An 18,319-nucleotide genomic window follows, 5' to 3' on the forward strand; every position below is an offset into this window, starting at 1 on the left:
GGGGGCTGGCGGAACCCAGGGGGACTGGTCTTGTTTATCCCAGGACTCCAACCCACACCTATTATCCCACAAAAATATTTATTAGCCTAACAAATGGGTGAGCGGCTACCCAACCGAAAGGGGGGACAATTAACGAACGGTGGACTAAACCTAGGGATTGTTCGTTTGGTGGAAGTATACCACCGTTTTGAAATTAATTGAGAGGAACTAGAGCAACACAAGTAGCGAAAGTAGGCCTCAAGGTGAATCAGGTAACCCTCACGGCAGACCTAGGTAACCCTCAGCGAACCTGAGTAACCCTCCCAGTGATCCTGGTAATCCTCACGATGAACCTGAGTAACCCTCACAGAGACGAGTGATTCCAAAGACGATTATAAATATGATTTATTCAAGAATCTCAATCATCAATGGGTTTGTTCAATAATCACTACAATAATTTACAATAATATACAATGTACGAGGTGATAGATATCATGGACGTAAATATCTCACACAATAGGCAATAACCCTCACCCGTTACCGCCAGGGTCAACTGCACCCTTTTTGAAGTAACTTAGTCTAACGTAATCCTTACGTGGTCAACTGCACCACTTAACAATATAAACAGAAAGATTAACTTTATGCGGTCAACTGCACCGTGTGTAGTAATTTATACAATTATAATGAAGTAGCACAGTTCTAATAACCCTCACACAGATTGAACTGTCCCTATGACTCTTACACAATAAAGGTAACCCTCAACCCGACTCAGCGTCAAAGCAGGTTGAACTGTGTAATTCCAATAGCCCTCACCCAGGAAAGGTAACCCTCAACACGATTACCCAATATAACCCTTATGTGCAATAACCCACACACACAAAATCGGTAACCCTCACAAGTGCTCAGAACCCGGCGAAGAGTAACTCGTTAGGCCAGCTAGTTCAACGATTACGGCAATGAACGCCTCAGTCGTAAAACCCCACCGAATGGTGTCCAACCCACGACAAGCAATCTACTACCGAATCACAGTCCCACTAGCCTCTCAAACCAAGTTCCACAACTCCTAGCCCCTTATGTTCTAGCACTAATTAATCAAGACAAAATAGTCAGTCTTAATTCCCGACTAAATCTTTGTCACCAATTCTCCCAGATAATAGACAGTTAATTGAGTCAATAACAAAACCTGTGAGACTCCACCAACTCACCGGTCGCACCTTGTATGTCGATCGGACGTTGTCCCTAAATCTGAATAACCCTCAGGATTTAGCACGAGTTCTCGCAGAAATGATACACAATGAGGTCTCGGGTTTACATCACCGTCGCCATGTTGAAACGAAGAGGCTTGACAATGTCAAGCACCTCTTTATAAGCGCCCCGATTTGGGGCAATGCGCGCTGGTGATTGGCTTACGCGCGTTCATGCATTATTGATGCTCAAGTCACGCCATATAATTCATTGCGGATTGGTCTACGCGCGCCATTAATATTAACGACATATGCGCGCATACATAATTCATAGATTGGACTAGTCTGTAGGTACCCTGTTTCGCCACAGTATTTCCGTTAAAGACGAATGTCGGCCTAGTGATAAAATTTCGAGGAAGAAAACCGTTATAGAAACAGATTTAAAAGGAATTCTGATACGTGGTTAGTTTTACTAAATTTAATTATACGCCAACACCTGGTCGACTTTTTGAGTTCAGTCACGTTTGGATGTATAGGTGTTGTTTTATACCAGGAGTTGAGCAATAAAACCAGTGTTTTCAACAAATATCAGGAGAGTGTGATGAACAGTCGTTCTGATTGTGTGATATACTGTCGTTCTGATTGTGTCTAGACATCCCCTTCCCCCTTCCCAATTGACACGCTGCATCATTAATGCAACATTTACCTTGTAGCAGGTCCAGATCTGCAAGGGCCAACGGAAGATTCCTCATTGTCCCATGACTATTATTCCGAGAGTTCATCAGAGTCATCTGTTGATCCTACAGTCTCACCAAGCATGGAAACTACTGAAAGTCGGAACAACGAGATTGTAACGACGGAGACTGTAACACATCGTGGTATGTGTAGTCACTGATATGGTGAAAAATTGCATTGATAGACAGTGACTTTCATCATGTATTCTTTTTATTGAAGAGATATGGCAATGGACCTCTGGCCCAGAATTGGGGCTTCCAATTCTGAGCATTTTTGATGCAATTGTACTCGAAACTGGCGCTATTTTGAAATGTTGTGGATGGATCGTTTTTTAAGATTGCTACTTTTCCGCTTTGGAAAATAGGGGACGTCTTCATTGGATGAGATTTGTTCGAAACAAGAAAGATTTTCTAGTATTTTTTTTTTTTTTAATTGAAGTATGGGCATTTAGCATTGGTGCCTATATACAGGGGTTCATGCATCCATAGGCAGATGAAGAATTAGCGTAACGTTCTCATTGGGCCACGACAACAAAACGACTACAATAAGGGACACCAGTAAAGCTTTCCTCCGGGATTAAGTACTTGATTAAGGATCCTGTTTAAGCAAAATTTGTTTTCATTTTGAAACTCTAATTGATCAAGAGCAAAAATCTCTATTCGACCAAAATACGCTCATGTGACGTCACTTGCACTGTATAAATACCACGACAAAACGGCCAATAAGTCCAGTTTAAAAAAAATATTCTACAAGTTCATCGCAGTGAGTTACTTTCTCATGAAGACAACGTCGACTGCCTTGCGTCTAAGCTGCCTCAATGCCATTTCAATGTCGCACGATTCACGCTCGTACAGCGCCTGAGTTGCGTCATTACGGCGCCCTGGCCAGAGCGCAGAGATGTTGCGATTGTTTTGAGCATGTTAAAAAACCTTTGCGCTCATCGGAGACCATTAAGACCCTCTGGCGCCCATTTGGCGACCCATGTAGTTGTCGCTGCGATCTAGTAGTTGTTGTTGCGCGCCAGCTATTTTTCAAGGACGCAGTGAGAGAGCATATAAGATCGCAGACAGTGTGACAGGGCCTTTAATAGTGAATCGCTTAGCATTTTATCGACGTAGCATTTATATTCTGCTTTGTTGAATCACGCTCGCTGACAATTTTCGATCATGTGGGAAATATATGACACCATTTTTAATTCGACCCCAATCTCTTTTTCGTTTAAGACGACTACGCGGCCTGCGGGTACAGTGAATATGCAGAACGGAGGATATTTGGAAGGATATCCGGCGGCACTGATGCTGCAGAAGGCCAGTGGCCCTGGCAGGTGGCGCTCTTCTGTCATCGGAACTGCAGAAGATGTGAGGTAGTAATGCATTATATTCTTGGTTGTTTTAAAGCAATGCATGTAGGCCTAAAAGTCAAAAGACCACCATTAGGCCAAAAAAAAAAAAATAGTCGATCTCTGGTCAGACCGAAGTTCCGGAATTGATGCGGCGACGCGGGTTGTTTTTTTTTTTTTTTTTGGGGGGGGGGTGTTTTTTTTCAAGCTTGTATTGTACAGACAAGGTGGGTACTATTTTGCATTTGTGTGTCCTCATTATACATTGGTGTCTTCCATAATTTGCCTCGGTGCCCTTTATCATTTGCCTTGGTGCAATTTCTCCAATCCTTGGTGCTCCTTGGTACAAAACTTTGAGGAGGCGCGGCAATAGAGGGCGCTGTTGTAGCTTCCGTGTTAATTTGGAGGGGAAAAAAGGTTGACGTGCATGATTAAAATCGACGCGCGCGCTGACCAGAGACCGAGTATTTTTTTGTTTTGGCCTTAGCCAAGGAATCTTAAACTCTGGAACATTTAATTGTCTCGAGCAGCCAATTGCAGTCGTCCAATTGTCTTTCTTCACTTGAAATAGCTGCGCAAATCAGTTTTTACTTAACCATACATTGTGGTTTGGATTGATAAGATGTTGCAAACTTCAAAATCCCTTGCTCATTTTCCAGCCCAGGTTTTTCTGTGGTGGTAGTCTTATTGCTCGTAACTGGGTTCTGTCAGCTGCACACTGCTTCGAAAAATGCCCATGGTCTGCCATCAGAGTATATACAGGTACGGTAGGATGTTTGGACATTGGTCAAAACTTAATGATTAATGCATACATTACAATTAATAGTGTTTAATATTTCAAATAGAATATGTCGCCGTATAGAGGTCTAAGCAGGTTTCCCAGTACTCGCGTATCGGGCACCGGTTTTATACGGGCTAACAAGCCGCTACTCTCGATGATCTGCATGCATAGTCACAAGAATAAGCCAGTGATGACCTCAGTACCTCTGCACTACTATACCTGATATAATAGTTGCTCTCTTAATTCCAAAGAGTGAAAATTCACTCCATTAAAGTGAAGATTCACTCCCACAGTCGGAAACTAGCTTCGTTTTAGAATGACATTTCTTCAATCGTAAAGATCGATTTTCACTCTAAAACGTCTAGTCCCTAACTTTCACTCTTTGGAATTTAGAGAGTATTCGTGAACAATCTCATGTATGATTAAGTGTTGGGTCTGGAGCTATAGTTCGCGAAACATTTCAGATTATGCATTCTATACATTACAGCTTTCGTTCACTGATAAATTTAACGTAGGGCCCGTCTTGTGCAAAGATTAATGCAATAATAGTACCAACCTTACATAATTAAGATCGGGTCGATGGTCAATAAAACCATTATCTGGCTGAACCGACGAGTACATTTGTATCTGAAGCCCGACGCATACCTTTCCAATTTTTGGTTTATGAGATCATCGGGACATTGAACAGAGGTGTGCACTGAAAAAAAAAAAAAAAATCGGACCGATCTGACCGTGTACCGGGCAACCGGATGAAATCAAACGTTTGATTTTTACGCTTCCAATTTCACCGGATCCGATTTCACCAGACGCAATATTCATGTTGACCAATCAGATTCACGAAGAAAGTCACATGGTTGTCATCATGTGACTGATCATCATGTGACTGATCACCATATATGGGACTGATCATAGACATAATTCACTTCAAAGATTGTAAGTGGATACACTGGCGCTTACGTCTGAATGAATAATTAATTCACACTGCAGTGGCCCGTCAATTTTGTCATAGTTGTAGGACTGTATGGTGTCATGATGTTGTTTCTCTTTATTTCAGGAATTCGTAATAAATCCAGGTCAGCTCTTCGACTGTTGGACCCAGCCCTTGTGTATTCCCTTGATGGAGACGACGCCCTAATAAAGCATGAGGCGTTTAATTCGGACCTTGATAATGATATTGCCGTTTTACGATTGAGCCGTGATGTCATGCTGAGCTCAGGAATAAGACCAATCTGCATGCCAAAACTTGCTATGAAAGGTGAGGGCGTCCTTAATGTGTACTTTATAAGGGAAGCATTTACTTAAGCAGCTAGGTACATTCATAAAGAAAGACTTTCTAGGAGCGATTCCTCGACGTAGAGTGTATAGAGTGATAGTTTACTTCTCTGTTTTTAGGCTTACTAGAGTTCGTATCGACTCGACTATGAAAGTAGCTCCGAATTTATGAATTGGACCTGAGCTGGAAATGCCCAAACAATAAGGACCGTAAGTAGGACCGTAAAAAAAGTAGCTTGGACCGTACTCATTGCAATTATGGCTCAGAAGATTCCATAACGCAAGGACCCTAAAACCAGTCGAGTGAGGGCTCATTGACCCTTTTTTAATTTTTAAACTTCACTTGTTCGCAGAGCCGTTTCGGATCAAGGTCCCATTTGGTCAACCAGCTTTCCTTTCATTATTCTCGATGTCTTTTTCCCTCTTCTATATCCCTCAACCCACTAATGTTATGGTGGCATGGTTGGCTAGTGCGTAAAGCGATTGTCTCTCATCACTGTGGCCCGGGTTCGATTCCCGGCTCAGACCATTATGTGAGTAGAGTTGTGCGTTGATTCCGTGCCGAGAGGGTTTTTTTTCCGGGCTCTCTGGTTTTTCCTCACTCCGCATAACTAAAACACTTTCGATCTCTGGCTGTGGTTCCCACATGGGTCATAATGGCGGCTGTCAAAGGCGCCTTTACACGCCTTAGGCTCGGCCACGTTGTATCCGCGTCCTTCGCAATTTAGATTCTCAGTTGCAAGTAAGGATGATTAGCCCCCAAATCATTATTTTTTATCAATGTAATGATAATAAGCATTTGATTATTTCTACAATCAGAAAGAGCACTTTATTCACCACACGGAGAACCACCATATGTGGCCGGATGGGGCACTACGCAACCCTATGATTACGGTAATCTGTGCTTTGACAGATACAGGCCTACCTCGTCTCTCCTTCAATACCTGGTTATCCCCGTGCGCAGTAACAGCGAATGCAGGGACAGTTTCATCAACCACTATGAGTGTACGAGTGTGTCCGCTTACAAGCCTGCAATCGCGTTTTGTGCGGGAGTACCGGAGGGAGGCGTGGATGCGTGCACGGGAGACTCGGGAGGGCCAGTCATGAGGCAGATGACCGTTGCAGACGGCAGCAAACGATGGGTCCAAATAGGCATTGTCAGCTGGGGTGAAGGGTGCGCCGTGGAAGGTCGGTATGGTATTTACACAAGACTTTCGGCATATACCGACTGGATTGAAAGTCACACATGTAAGATGAATATACATTTATTTGAGTGTTTTGGGTCTGTTTTTTTTTAGGGGGGGGGGTGTCTTCCTTTCAGTATACTTCCTGTACAATTGCACTTCTGTCAAGTTACCAATGGCGGTTTATATGTTGGGAATTGTTCACCAGGCCCAAAAAAGAGCTCCGATATTGAATGACCATTTGAAGGCTTTGATAGCCGCACTTCTTGAGTGGGTCATTTGGTATACGTGTATATGTGGTTCCCAGTCCCTCAATCGTCGATTCTGAGTATGGCCCGAAATTGCCTACGCCAGCCAAATCACGATTTGCATGCCCTCAAATTATTCGGTATAATATCATTTTGTGGGCAAGGCCAGAACTTGAGGCTTTTGTAAAAAAAAAAAGGAAAAACAAGGTTGGAAGCCGTGAACAGGATTGTAAGATCGTATTGCTGTGAAATTTGAATGAAAATGGGTTCTACAACTTTTTGCAATGCAGCGCAGGCATCATTGTTCAAAATGGCGATAGGCTACTTTCAGTGGTGATTATGTTTGGATGGAGTTTTCTCCCAAAAATCATTGGGTAACCCCAACAAAATTCATTGGAAAATGAAAGACGATGAAATAAGCTTTAATTTGATGTGTGTCTCGAACAACTTTGAGATTTGTGAGTAATTATGGAGGTGAGCGCATATATCACTGGGGCCCATGGCAGTTTACTTTATACTGGTCTGCAACCCAGCCTATGGAATTATATTAACATAAACCGTGAATATTCCTTCCGGTGTATACTAAGCAGTAAGTATATCGCTACTTGCGCAATGAAAGGAACGATCTCTCGGTCTCTTGCAGACGGGGTCCGGGTAGGGACGGATCATTACGGCGTGTTTACAAAAACATCTGTGAGTTAACATAAGAGTCCGAGTCGGAAAATGTCCCTAAATACCTCTAAATTCAGCAACAGATAAATGAGAAAAGAAATGACATAAACTTACAGACAATGCTTTTACAGCTTGTCCAGGGGCAGGACCAGGATGCATGGCCGTGCTGTGATGATCATTGTTGCATTCGGTGCATTTCAGTGGAATCATACATACACTCCTTTGCAAAATATAAGAGAAAGATGCGCAGCACTTGAAGAAAAAAAATCATTTTCTCTGAGGAAGGCTCTTCGCACGTCTTTGGTCTTTGCACTGAAGACCCTGCATTTATTGAGGGGTTTTCGATGGATGGGGCAGCTTTTACCAGGATCACTCTTCTTTGCATCAGAGTCTGCACTCGAATCATCCGTATCTTGTGTATACGGATATGGGTGCTCTCATATTTCTAGTGGTGGATTTCTCTGCTCCCACGGGGCCGCTGTTGTTGCTGAAGATGATGAAACTTGGGTCATTTCTGGTTTTGACTTCTGAGCAGATGAATTCAGCAAAGATGTAAGATAAACCGTTTCGCGGATACCGCCATCTTGCTTGAAATTGTGATTGCGCAATGGCGCGGGGGCACACGTGACCCAGACTGAAAATCCGTAACGTAAAAGGCATGGGGAGGTTAGAGCTGCTCTGAAAAATCTTTCTTTTTTCATTGAAAAGAACACAATTTTGGATACAGATTTCTAAAAACTGATAAATGGGACTTATGAGCCGTCCATGGGTGAAAAAAAGTATTTAAAAAATACCTCACGTCCAACGGCACCGAGCTCGAAAAGGGAAAATTGATCGCAATAAAGTAGTCACGTGACCGCGCATGTAAGAACGTTGCGGAAAATTTGGTATCGCACTTACCATCCGGACACTCCTCATGTCTGGAAGAAAGCAGGCATTGAGTTCCTTTTTTGTACCTTGATCCCTTGGCTATCCATCTCTCCTGCAGGCCGTGTGGTAATTTCTCAACTATGGTATTGACACCTTGTACCGTGTCCAGGCGGCTGAGACCAGGTAAGTATCCATCCTCCATTGCGTACTGGGCCTCCATGAGCAGATCACCATGCTGCCTCAACTTGTATTGAGAGGATCTCTGCTGTTGATGCGTGGAAAACTTTCCAGTTTGTGAAAAGGACGCTTTCGATTACCTCTAGAAGATTGCTTTTTCAGCTGTTCCCATGACTTTTTCAGAGCTGTGGTCGGGTCGTTTTAACCCTCCGACGCAGAAACTAGCCCTTTTGGGGACCCAATTTGGTTAATTACCTTAATAAAAAAAAAAAATTCCAACCAATTCTGGTGATCTTCCATCTAATCCTAGCCAGAGACACCCACTACGGATATATGCAGTCACCTTTAGTGTGTGACCCCGGGTCAGGCATATCTGAGCCTGACAACCTGGGCTGCCCATATACACGTGCACAAAACAAAGTCACTTGCGGGTAGCCAAGTGCACGACTTGACCACAGACTATGTATACAACATCTGTTTCCTGTCAATGACCTCCTTATTTATAGTCTACAGACATGTCGAGATTGTATACATATAGATACTGTGTTGTGTAGCCTCAAACCAAGGCGCTAAATATCTGGGTCCCCGGAGGGACCCCTTACTGTAAGCGTGTTAGTAAATGTGCTTTCTGCGTCGGAGGGTTAATGTGCACAGCACGGATATTTTTGATGTGGTCTGATGACTCTTTCCCCAGCCATTTCGCTAGTAGGTTGAGCTCTTCGCTTGGTGTTATTCGCAGGTGTTTAATTACTCGCGTTGTGAAATGATGATCGCCAAGCTCTGTAGTTTTCAGGTCGATCATTAAAATGTTGAGTCCTGTGTTGACTAACTCACGGCGTGCGAGATAGGGGCCTACTTGCCAAAGTCGTTGCTTTGGTCTCCTGCAGTGGTCTTCTGGGGGAATGGGGACATGTCTGGTTTCCCATTGACGTCTTACTGCATTGCAAAGGATGATGTGACTTTAATGTTGGCGGGATTCACTGGTGAGGTGGGTCTAATATTGTCAGCAGGTTCCCGGCTTCGCATTGACGAAAAACCAGTCTGAAATTCAGCTCGTTGCTGAATGTAGTCTTTTGTGCGCTGATCGATGTCTGCAGGAGCCTGTGCTTAGTTTGTTGCACGACAATCCAGTTTCCAACTCCATGGCTGCTTCCAATGCCTCGGCTAGAGTTAAGGCTGCTGCTGCCTCTCTTTGGTGGCCTAGCAATCCCAACTCTGCATCTAGTTTGCCCTCTGCAACTTCATTGTTGCCTCTGCTTCAGCAAAAGATTTGCAGACTCGCATCCCATTTGTCTTCCATGATAAAGATGAGTCGCCTTGATCGTCTGCCGCAGCTGTAACACCAGCTGATTATATGTCTTTTCACTGTACTGTCCTCTTTAAAGTTTTTATAGAACAAAAATTGACATCCAGTCAAACTCTTAAAAAAAAAACGACGAGGGAGTCAGTATGTAGCGTCCAACTCCAAGTTTAATCGTCAGTGAAAAAGGGGTGAAACTGTGTAACATAATAAGTAGTAGAAAATGCACTAAGTGCTGTAGCTCAATAAGGCCATGAACGCTTATACACAGTTCAAAGTTGACTAAACACCACATAGTCTTAAATCTCAAAACATGCAATAATTAGGAATAGGAGTGCAACTATGTCAATGATCGTATCGGTCCTTTAAATAAAAGATAATACCAGCAATAACAGCACGCGTAAAGCGTGAAATAAACCTTTTCGGTTTCTATAGCCAGTGTTGTTGACTCAACTGACGCTGACTCGGACTCGAGTCGGACTCGAGTCGCTATTTTTTATTTTTTTTTACTAGCATGAGACTTGACTTGACTTGGGAAAAACATGACTTCAGACTTGACTTGACTTGAAAAAAATATGACTTGTGACTTGACTTCACTCGAATAAATTTGACTTGCTAACATTAACACATTTCGTAAAGTTACAAAAACAACACAAATCTCTGGGCGTTCGTGCGCACTATAGTCGGTTGAACTATGGTTGAAATAGCAAATTAGCAACAATATAGCTGGGCATCCTAAGCCTGCCACACGTCATGTACATGATCATGACTAGCACTATGCGTGTGTTATGGACCGTTCGACCTCGTGCATGCATGTGAGGTGAAGTTTGTGCCGTGCGTAGTCCGAGTACCATCAGTAGTGTAGGTAGACTTCCTGGTACACTTTGACCTTTGGCATAGAAATATGTAAAGGTCACATAAATATGTAAATATGTAGATACAGATATAAATATGAATGAATGGGGTTAGGAAATTCTGGCACAGTTTGACCCCTAATGAATGGATGGGATGAATAGGAAATAGGTGAGGGTAAGGAATTGGGTACAGTTTGACCTATTCTATGGGAAAGATTGCATATATGTATGGGGAAATATAAAAATGTATAGTACAATTTGACCTTAGCCCTAACAATATACATGTAGTTATGTATTTACACGTGTATTACATGCGGTTTACGCAATCCGAACAAGGCCAGCTGTGGCCGGCAGTACTTAATCCTCTCGGACAATAGACTGGTGACGTAGGTGTCCGGAAATGAGCATCGATCTGAGATAATCTGTTCGGACAATAGACTGTTGACGTAGGTGCGCTCGCGTGTGGTAAGTGTGTAATCTGTCGGACAATAGGACTTTAAGTGGCCGGAAATAATGATTGATCACTCCGTGGGGGTTAGCCGGAACAGATCGATATTTCTCGAAAGGGCCATCGTAGGCCGTGGTGTGAGGCATAGTTTTTGATAAATCGAAGGTCCAAGATAGCTAATAATCCATGCGTATGTACGGAGACTGGTCGTCGTTCCATGATGATACACAATTCATTATCTCCGTGCACCAATATTTCTCTTAATTGTTATTCGATACAATATCGATGGCACTCTTCTACACTGCCACCATAATCATCAAAGTAAAATATATATCTGTGCGCGGTGATCGTAGAAATGGAAGGTTTTGACTTTAGCCAGAGCGAATGCAAGTACACATGCACCTGTATGTGACATCCTACTGCATCTTCACACTCGTCCGATCAGATGGCGCTTAATCCACGAAGGCTTAATTATTGATTAGGCTCTATATCTTTAAGTCTGTAGATGCGCGTACAATAAGGAATGGATTTTGTTGAAAATGCATCATTATAGCCATAACAAAACGTACTTGCCTGTGGTTTTTAAAGGGACACTGGCGGCCTGGACAGTGCTCAATTGAGCAATGCTTCTCAAAAGATGATTTATCGGAAAGAGCATAACACAACCATTCTTTTACAATTGTGCATTATGTGATATTTCGAGCAAGAACGAATTTCAGGGTTCCCCCATTTGTAACCCCACCCCCCCCCCCCCCAAAAAAAGACAACAAACCAAGCTATATAGTTAAGTAAAGTGCTCGCCTTTTGCAGACGTATGAGAAATCACATTGGCGTTCGACATGAAAAACGTATGCGTACACCGTCGTGCATCCGATTTTTTTCATCCTTTCTCAGGAACGATAACACATTATGGTTTACTTAGATGTTTGAAAATAAGAATCAAAACATGAAATTTTCCGGGATTTCAAGCCTTGGTGCCCCTTTACCGCTGTCTGTACAGGAATGCACCGAACCCTAGTTGTACCACCGTGCCGGACTTGTTTACAAAATCAAGGATCAACGAAATTGTCGGATGGTCGAGTTTTAAAAAAGTTAGAAAAAAAAATATATTTATGTATTTGTAGTAAACAAACACTCACCGGTGAACAGCGTACTTGCACGGTATAGTCCGATGATTGTTTTTACAATGGAGGAATTGTGTTAATAATAGATCAGAGAGCTAATGAATCCATGCGTTCTATACGGAGACCGATGGTCGATCGCCCCTCGATGACCGCACCGATCATGGAGCAAATAAATAACTCCGTGCTTCTGCATCGATATTTGCCTTGTCATATTGTGTATGTTATCCAGGTGCTATACCAATTGCACAATATTCTTCCACATTACCACCAGAACTATCTATGTACGTATAATTATCTGTGTGCAGTGGTCGTAGAAAATACAGACTTTCAGCGTCGGCTCAGTCGGTACGGTGTGTACAGTATGTACACGTACATCAGTATTAAGGGACTGACTGCATCCTACCCATTGTATATTTACACCGTCCGATCAGATAGCGCTGTTTCCCTAATCCATAAAGACGTAATTCTTTCAAGACGTGTTCATTATATCGATTATCTTTCACCGACTTAACCTACCTGCATGTACAGTGGGGATGGATTATTGAGCGCTCTAAATATCGCTTGTCAGGAGTTGCGCAACAGAAGGGGAACAAAGACTCCCTGGGACAATGGGACTTAATTGGCAGAGCGCGGCATGTGAGGGAGCTTCATATATCTGTACGTGAAAGAAGTCAATGAAGTTGACTGACTAAACATGATTTCAATCCTTAATACCCCTTTACCGCTGTCTGTACAGGAATGCACCGAACCCTAGTTGTACCACCGGGCTGGACTTGTTTACAAAATTAAGGATATATATAACTAGGTATTTTTGTGTTAAACCAATGGTAAGTACTTCTATTGTATATTGAAGATTTAGAGTGTCATAAGGCAACTAAATTTGTTACCTCCAACAAAGTCCCAAAGTTGGACACGGTGCGTGATAAAGCCATACATGAAGCATTAAAGACCGGAAATATTTCGGGGATAATCAACAGGGCGTGTCCAAACACTAATTATATGACTGCATGACAGTAGGGCTTTCCCGATTGTTTAACTGTAAGACAACACCAACAAAGAAAAATACAACTGCAGAAAGTGTATACGTTATAACATTATTGCTTTATTGACGTCATTTCTCATTAAAACACTCGTGTGTTTTTTTAATTTGTTTTTAAATGTATTCTTTGCAATTAAATCATCAGTGATTTTAATGTAACGTTGACTAGTCCTTAATCGTCACTGTCTTCCTCGTTAACGTCATCTTCATCTTGATGGAACAGGCCGTCAAATTTGGCCTGGTGTTTAGATATGACCCTGCTGAGAGCTGTGGGCATCAGAATGCCGGATTTCAATCTGTCTTCGATCTCGTCCACAATTTCTTGATGAGTATCATTATCTTTCAGATGTATGTAACTTGACAGAAAATCTTTGTATTTGTATAAAAAGATTCGCTTGACTGCCCACAGGGTTTTTCTGTTGGCCTTTTCCGTGGCCTGATCTTCACTCATGCCCTCGTTGATGTACTTTTCATGTTTTTCACTCCACATTTCACCAATCGCTTCTTTTGCCTCTCCCAACCAGTCTAAATAGGCTGCATTGTCTTCCAAATCAGAACTAGATTCATCTTCATCAGATGATTCGTCATCTTCCACCTCCGTGACGGATTCGGAATCATTTGCCTCAAGATCTTCGTCTTCATCATACGTAGATTCAGTTTCATAGTTTTCCATTTCCGGATCTTCAAATCTACTGCTTTTAAATTCAGGTTCAGAATTATCCACCTCAACTTCGTCTATGTCGGATTCATCTTCAGCATGTGCATTTTCGGTATGTCTCAAGAGGTTATATCTCCGTCCAAAGCGTCTGTCACACTGATGACAAGCATAGGGTTTGACTGCAGAAATAGTATTCATGTTGAAGCTTTGACGGTTAATCTCCGAATGGTAAGGAACGGATGAAATAATTTAATATATATATACTCATGGCGTTACTCATTTACTCATTTGATTACTCATTCACTCATGGCGTTACTCATTTACTCAATTCGTTACTCATTTACTCATTTCGTTACTCATTTGATTACTCATTCACTCATTTGATTACTCATTCACTCATTTGCTACTCATTTGGTTACTCATTTACTCATTTGGTTACTCATTTACTCATGGCGTTACTCATTTACTCATTTGCTACTCATCTCGTTACTCATTTACTCATTTGGTTACTCATTTACTCATTTGGTTACTCATTTACTCATTTTGTTACTCATTTACTCATTTGCTACTCAATTGGTTACTCATTTCGTTACTCATTTACTCATTTCGTTACTCATTTACTCATTTCGTTACTCATTTACTCATTTCGAACTCTTTTGATTACTCATTCACTCATTCCTTGATTTTTCTTGGTCATTGTACTCATTTCTGCAATGAGTACAATGAGCAAGAAAAAGAGTGCCATCGATATTGTATCGAATAACAATTAAGAGAAATATTGGTGCACGGGGATAATGAATTATGTATCATCATTGAACGACGACCAGTTTCCGTACATACGCACGGATTATTAGCTATCTTGGACCTTCGATTTATCAAAAACTATGCCTCACACAACGGCCTACGATGGCCCTTTCGAGAAATATCGATCTGTTCCGGCTAACCCCCACGGAGCGATCAATCATTACTTCCGGCCACTTAAAGTCCTATTGTCCGACAGATTACACACTTACCACACGCGAGCGCACCTACGTCAACAGTCTATTGTCCGAACAGATTATCTCAGATCGATGCTCACTTCCGGACACCTACGTCACCATAACTACATGTATATTGTTAGGGCTAAGGTCAAATTGTACTATACATTTTTATATTTCCCCATACATATATGCAATCTTTCCCATAGAATAGGTCAAACTGTACCCAATTCCTTACCCTCACCTATTTCTTATTCATCCCATCCATTCATTAGGGGTCAAACTGTGCCAGAATTTCCTAACCCCATTCATTCATATTAATATCTGTATCTACATATTTACATATTTATGTGACCTTTACATATTTCTATGCCAAAGGTCAAAGTGTACCAGGAAGTCTACCTACACTACTACAATCCGTTGTTATTGGTCATTCCATTCAGACCATATACACATTGAGTGGTTTACTGTAAGCGTGCTGTATGCAACTAGGGTTTAAACGACTGGAAAACGGCTGCTACCCCCAATCCGCCATAAGGTAGCAGACCAGTAAATAAACTTCCATAGACCCAAATGGTAAATGCTCACACTTCAAAAGTTCGGGAAAAATACTTACAACTCTCCAAGGTGTTCGAGACACACATCAACTTAAAGCTTATTTCATCATCTTTCATTTTCTTTTCAATTTTTGGGGGGTTAACTGATGACATTTAGGAGAAATTTCCATCTGAAAATGATCACCCCTGAAAATAGTCCTGAAGCCCAGCGCCATGTTGAAAAACGATGCCTACACTCCATTGCAAAATAGAGCGCTTTAAGGGCCCCAATTTCATCCAAATTGAACGGAACTACAAGCTCACAGTCCTGTGCACGGCTTCCACCCATATTTTTTACAAGCCCTCAAGTTCATGGCCCACAGCATGCTCAAATACTGAAGATTTTGAGGGCATGCAAATCGTGATTTGTCGGGCGCAGGCAATTTCGGACCGATTTACTGGCCTGCAACTATAAAGCAACAAGAATTTACATATCATGCATTAAACGAAAACGGAAGGACATTTTGTCAGACGTCCGTCAAACATTCAACACAATGGCACAAGGTTGAATATAATATATCAAAATGCGGTTTTTAGATTCTTCAGATACAAATAAGGAGTTTGAGAGAGGATGTTTGAAAAAGTATGATTTTTTTAATCTCCTTACATGATGCACGCTTTGATAAACCCCATTCCCATTTTTACTCCGGCTCCGTCGTCGAACACATAAACTGGTTCACGTACTTAGTATGTACATCTATTTTTTTTTTTTTAAATGACTCGAGACTTAACTTGACTTGAAAAAAAACTTGACTTTATTGGGACTTGACTTGACTTGTGAAAAATTGTCTTGGGACTTGACTTGACGTGGAAAAAATGACTTGGTTACAACTCTGTCTATAACTTAGATGTGTAAAACGTTTTGCTGTGCTATACCAGTATATATATACGATATGGCTGCAATATGAGCTCATATCGTGTGTGTTTACATTAAAAAAATCCAAAAATAGCCCTAAAGATACCTCTAAATTTAGCTACATAGGCCTTAATGAGAAAGAAAATGAATTACAGGTGATTACAGAGCTAGCAGTTCATCCGAAGGCAATAAGTATGTGATAATTCTGCAAATGGGTGTAAACTTGACAACTACATGTGCGAAACGGGCTATAAAAATGGTCAACCGATCGGGGCGCTATATAAAGAAAAACTGGACATACCCGGTCCAAAACACTAGCATACTTCATGCCATCGGCCTCCCAGATTGCAGTGCCTATGTGAGTATGCTGAGGGGCAGGGGCGGCGGAACCGGGGGGGGGGGGGAGCCCCCTATGTTAGAAGATTGTACCACCTCCCCCCCCCCCCCCAACTTTTTGATTTTACGGAGGCCAAGTGTCCGGTGAAAAAAACGTGTCAACATTTCAGCACGGGTTTGCAAGTGCCCCTTTTTGGTGATGCCCCCCCCCCCCCCCCACGTCTGGATGCACACACATATGTTCATCCATCCTCACGCACTCACACTTCGTTGTTCCACGCAGAGATGGTATTGCGCTTATTATAACACGTGTGGTACTCCTCAAAAAACTTTTAATTCATTGCATGTTTTGTTTCTTTGTAGCAACCAGAGACCCGAGATCTGGATGAAGCTACCCCAACCCCTGAAGATTCTTCCGAGAGCTCCATCTACTATCATATTTCACCTCGGGGGTTAAGGCGGCGGAAGTAGGAATTATATTTTCTGTGTGTCCTGCTTGAAACCATACTTTTCCCGGGAATTTCCACATCAAAAAAAAAAAACAAATTATGAAAACAAGTCTAGTGAATATTCTAATGTTTGACCCAAAATCACAGATTAAACAATATCCATCAGACGAGAGTTTAAAGAATTAGAGGTCAACGCTCTACGATAGGGTAGTGCAAAGATTGATTATGTACATTATTTGTGTACAGGTAGGTCCGAGTGAAAAAAAAAATCTGAACTTCTTTATCGATTTATCTATAAAAAATTACGTTTTGTTTCATTTTTAATTTGCAACTTTTCAATCTCCATCATTTTTTTTTTATAAACCGTTGCCAATCTTGGACGATTTACAGTAGGCCTAAATGGTATAGCAAACGGGGTGTCAAAATGTGGATAACAAAATTTTCCAAAGGTCTATATAATTGTGGATTTTTTTGTTTTTGTTAGGCGTTTATAACACATGCAACTATTTATGTCTTGGTTGCATTCATTTGCCATTCAAGTTTTGGCTTTTTTTGTTTTTACTTTAATCTCTTCAATACCAGAGGCGTGTGCCTCTTTTATATTTATCAGAATGCTTAGGGCTCGGTATCCTGCACAGCATCATCAGCATCCATTTTGGTGCTGATCTCAAATTGCAGGGTATCAGCACCAAATGCTTCTACTGATTTCCTCAAACTTGGGAGGAACATTGGTTAGGCCAAAAAAAGTCTCCGGTTTCTGGTATGGAACTTGCCCCAAAAGTGGTGCGGCGATGCGGCTTTTTTTTTTTTTACCTGTTTTTTTTTTTTTTTTTTTTTGGCTGCAAATGTCGGCTGATGACTGCAAATGGTGCCCGACTAAACTTAGTGCAAATATATGGGAGTCCAAAGAGGCCACATAAAGCTTATTCTCGATCATAACCCCATCTAAAAACACATTAAAATTGTGCAGCAGCAGAATTCCAGTCGAACCAGTGAGTTTGGCGGTTTTGAGACATCATCTTGTATTGAAAAAAAAACTTTTTCATTTTGCCGACGCGCATGGCTACGGCGACGCGCGCGCATACCAGAAACCGGAGACTTTTTTTTTGGCCTTAGCTAACATTAAGTGACATAATGCCATCTTTTAGTTTTGCTGCGGTCACCACAAGATGACATCACCCATTTCCCCCTAAAGTCTTTAGACATATCACGTGTATCTACAATATCCATAAAAATGTCAA

The 18,319-nt window shown here is 41.8% G+C and overlaps 1 protein-coding gene across 1 annotated transcript; it reads left to right on the forward strand.

Moving 5' to 3' along the window:
* Window positions 1-1,980: 1,980 nt before the first annotated feature.
* On the forward strand, window positions 1,981-17,554 carry LOC119720931 (serine protease 33-like). Its single transcript, XM_038190798.1, has 6 exons — window positions 1,981-2,041; window positions 3,122-3,261; window positions 3,897-3,999; window positions 5,073-5,273; window positions 6,110-6,538; window positions 16,993-17,554. The coding sequence occupies exons 1-6, from the start codon at window positions 1,981-1,983 to the stop codon at window positions 17,016-17,018; spliced, it is 960 nt and encodes a 319-aa protein (XP_038046726.1). The 3' UTR covers window positions 17,019-17,554.
* Window positions 17,555-18,319: the final 765 nt, after the last annotated feature.

Source organism: Patiria miniata, unplaced genomic scaffold, assembly GCF_015706575.1.
Source record: "Patiria miniata isolate m_02_andy unplaced genomic scaffold, ASM1570657v1 HiC_scaffold_9, whole genome shotgun sequence".
Taxonomy (NCBI): Eukaryota; Metazoa; Echinodermata; class Asteroidea; order Valvatida; family Asterinidae; genus Patiria; species Patiria miniata.

What these genes read in the sequence shown, in the direction of transcription:
- LOC119720931 (XM_038190798.1), top strand. Translation starts at nt 1,981, where the DNA reads ATGGAAACTACTGAAAGTCGGAACAACGAGATTGTAACGACGGAGACT. An exon ending in GGAGACTGTAACACATCGTG is followed by an intron (nt 2,042 to 3,121) that starts GTATGTGTAGTC and finishes TTTTCGTTTAAG; the next exon opens with ACGACTACGCGGCCTGCGGG. An exon ending in GGAACTGCAGAAGATGTGAG is followed by an intron (nt 3,262 to 3,896) that starts GTAGTAATGCAT and finishes CTCATTTTCCAG; the next exon opens with CCCAGGTTTTTCTGTGGTGG.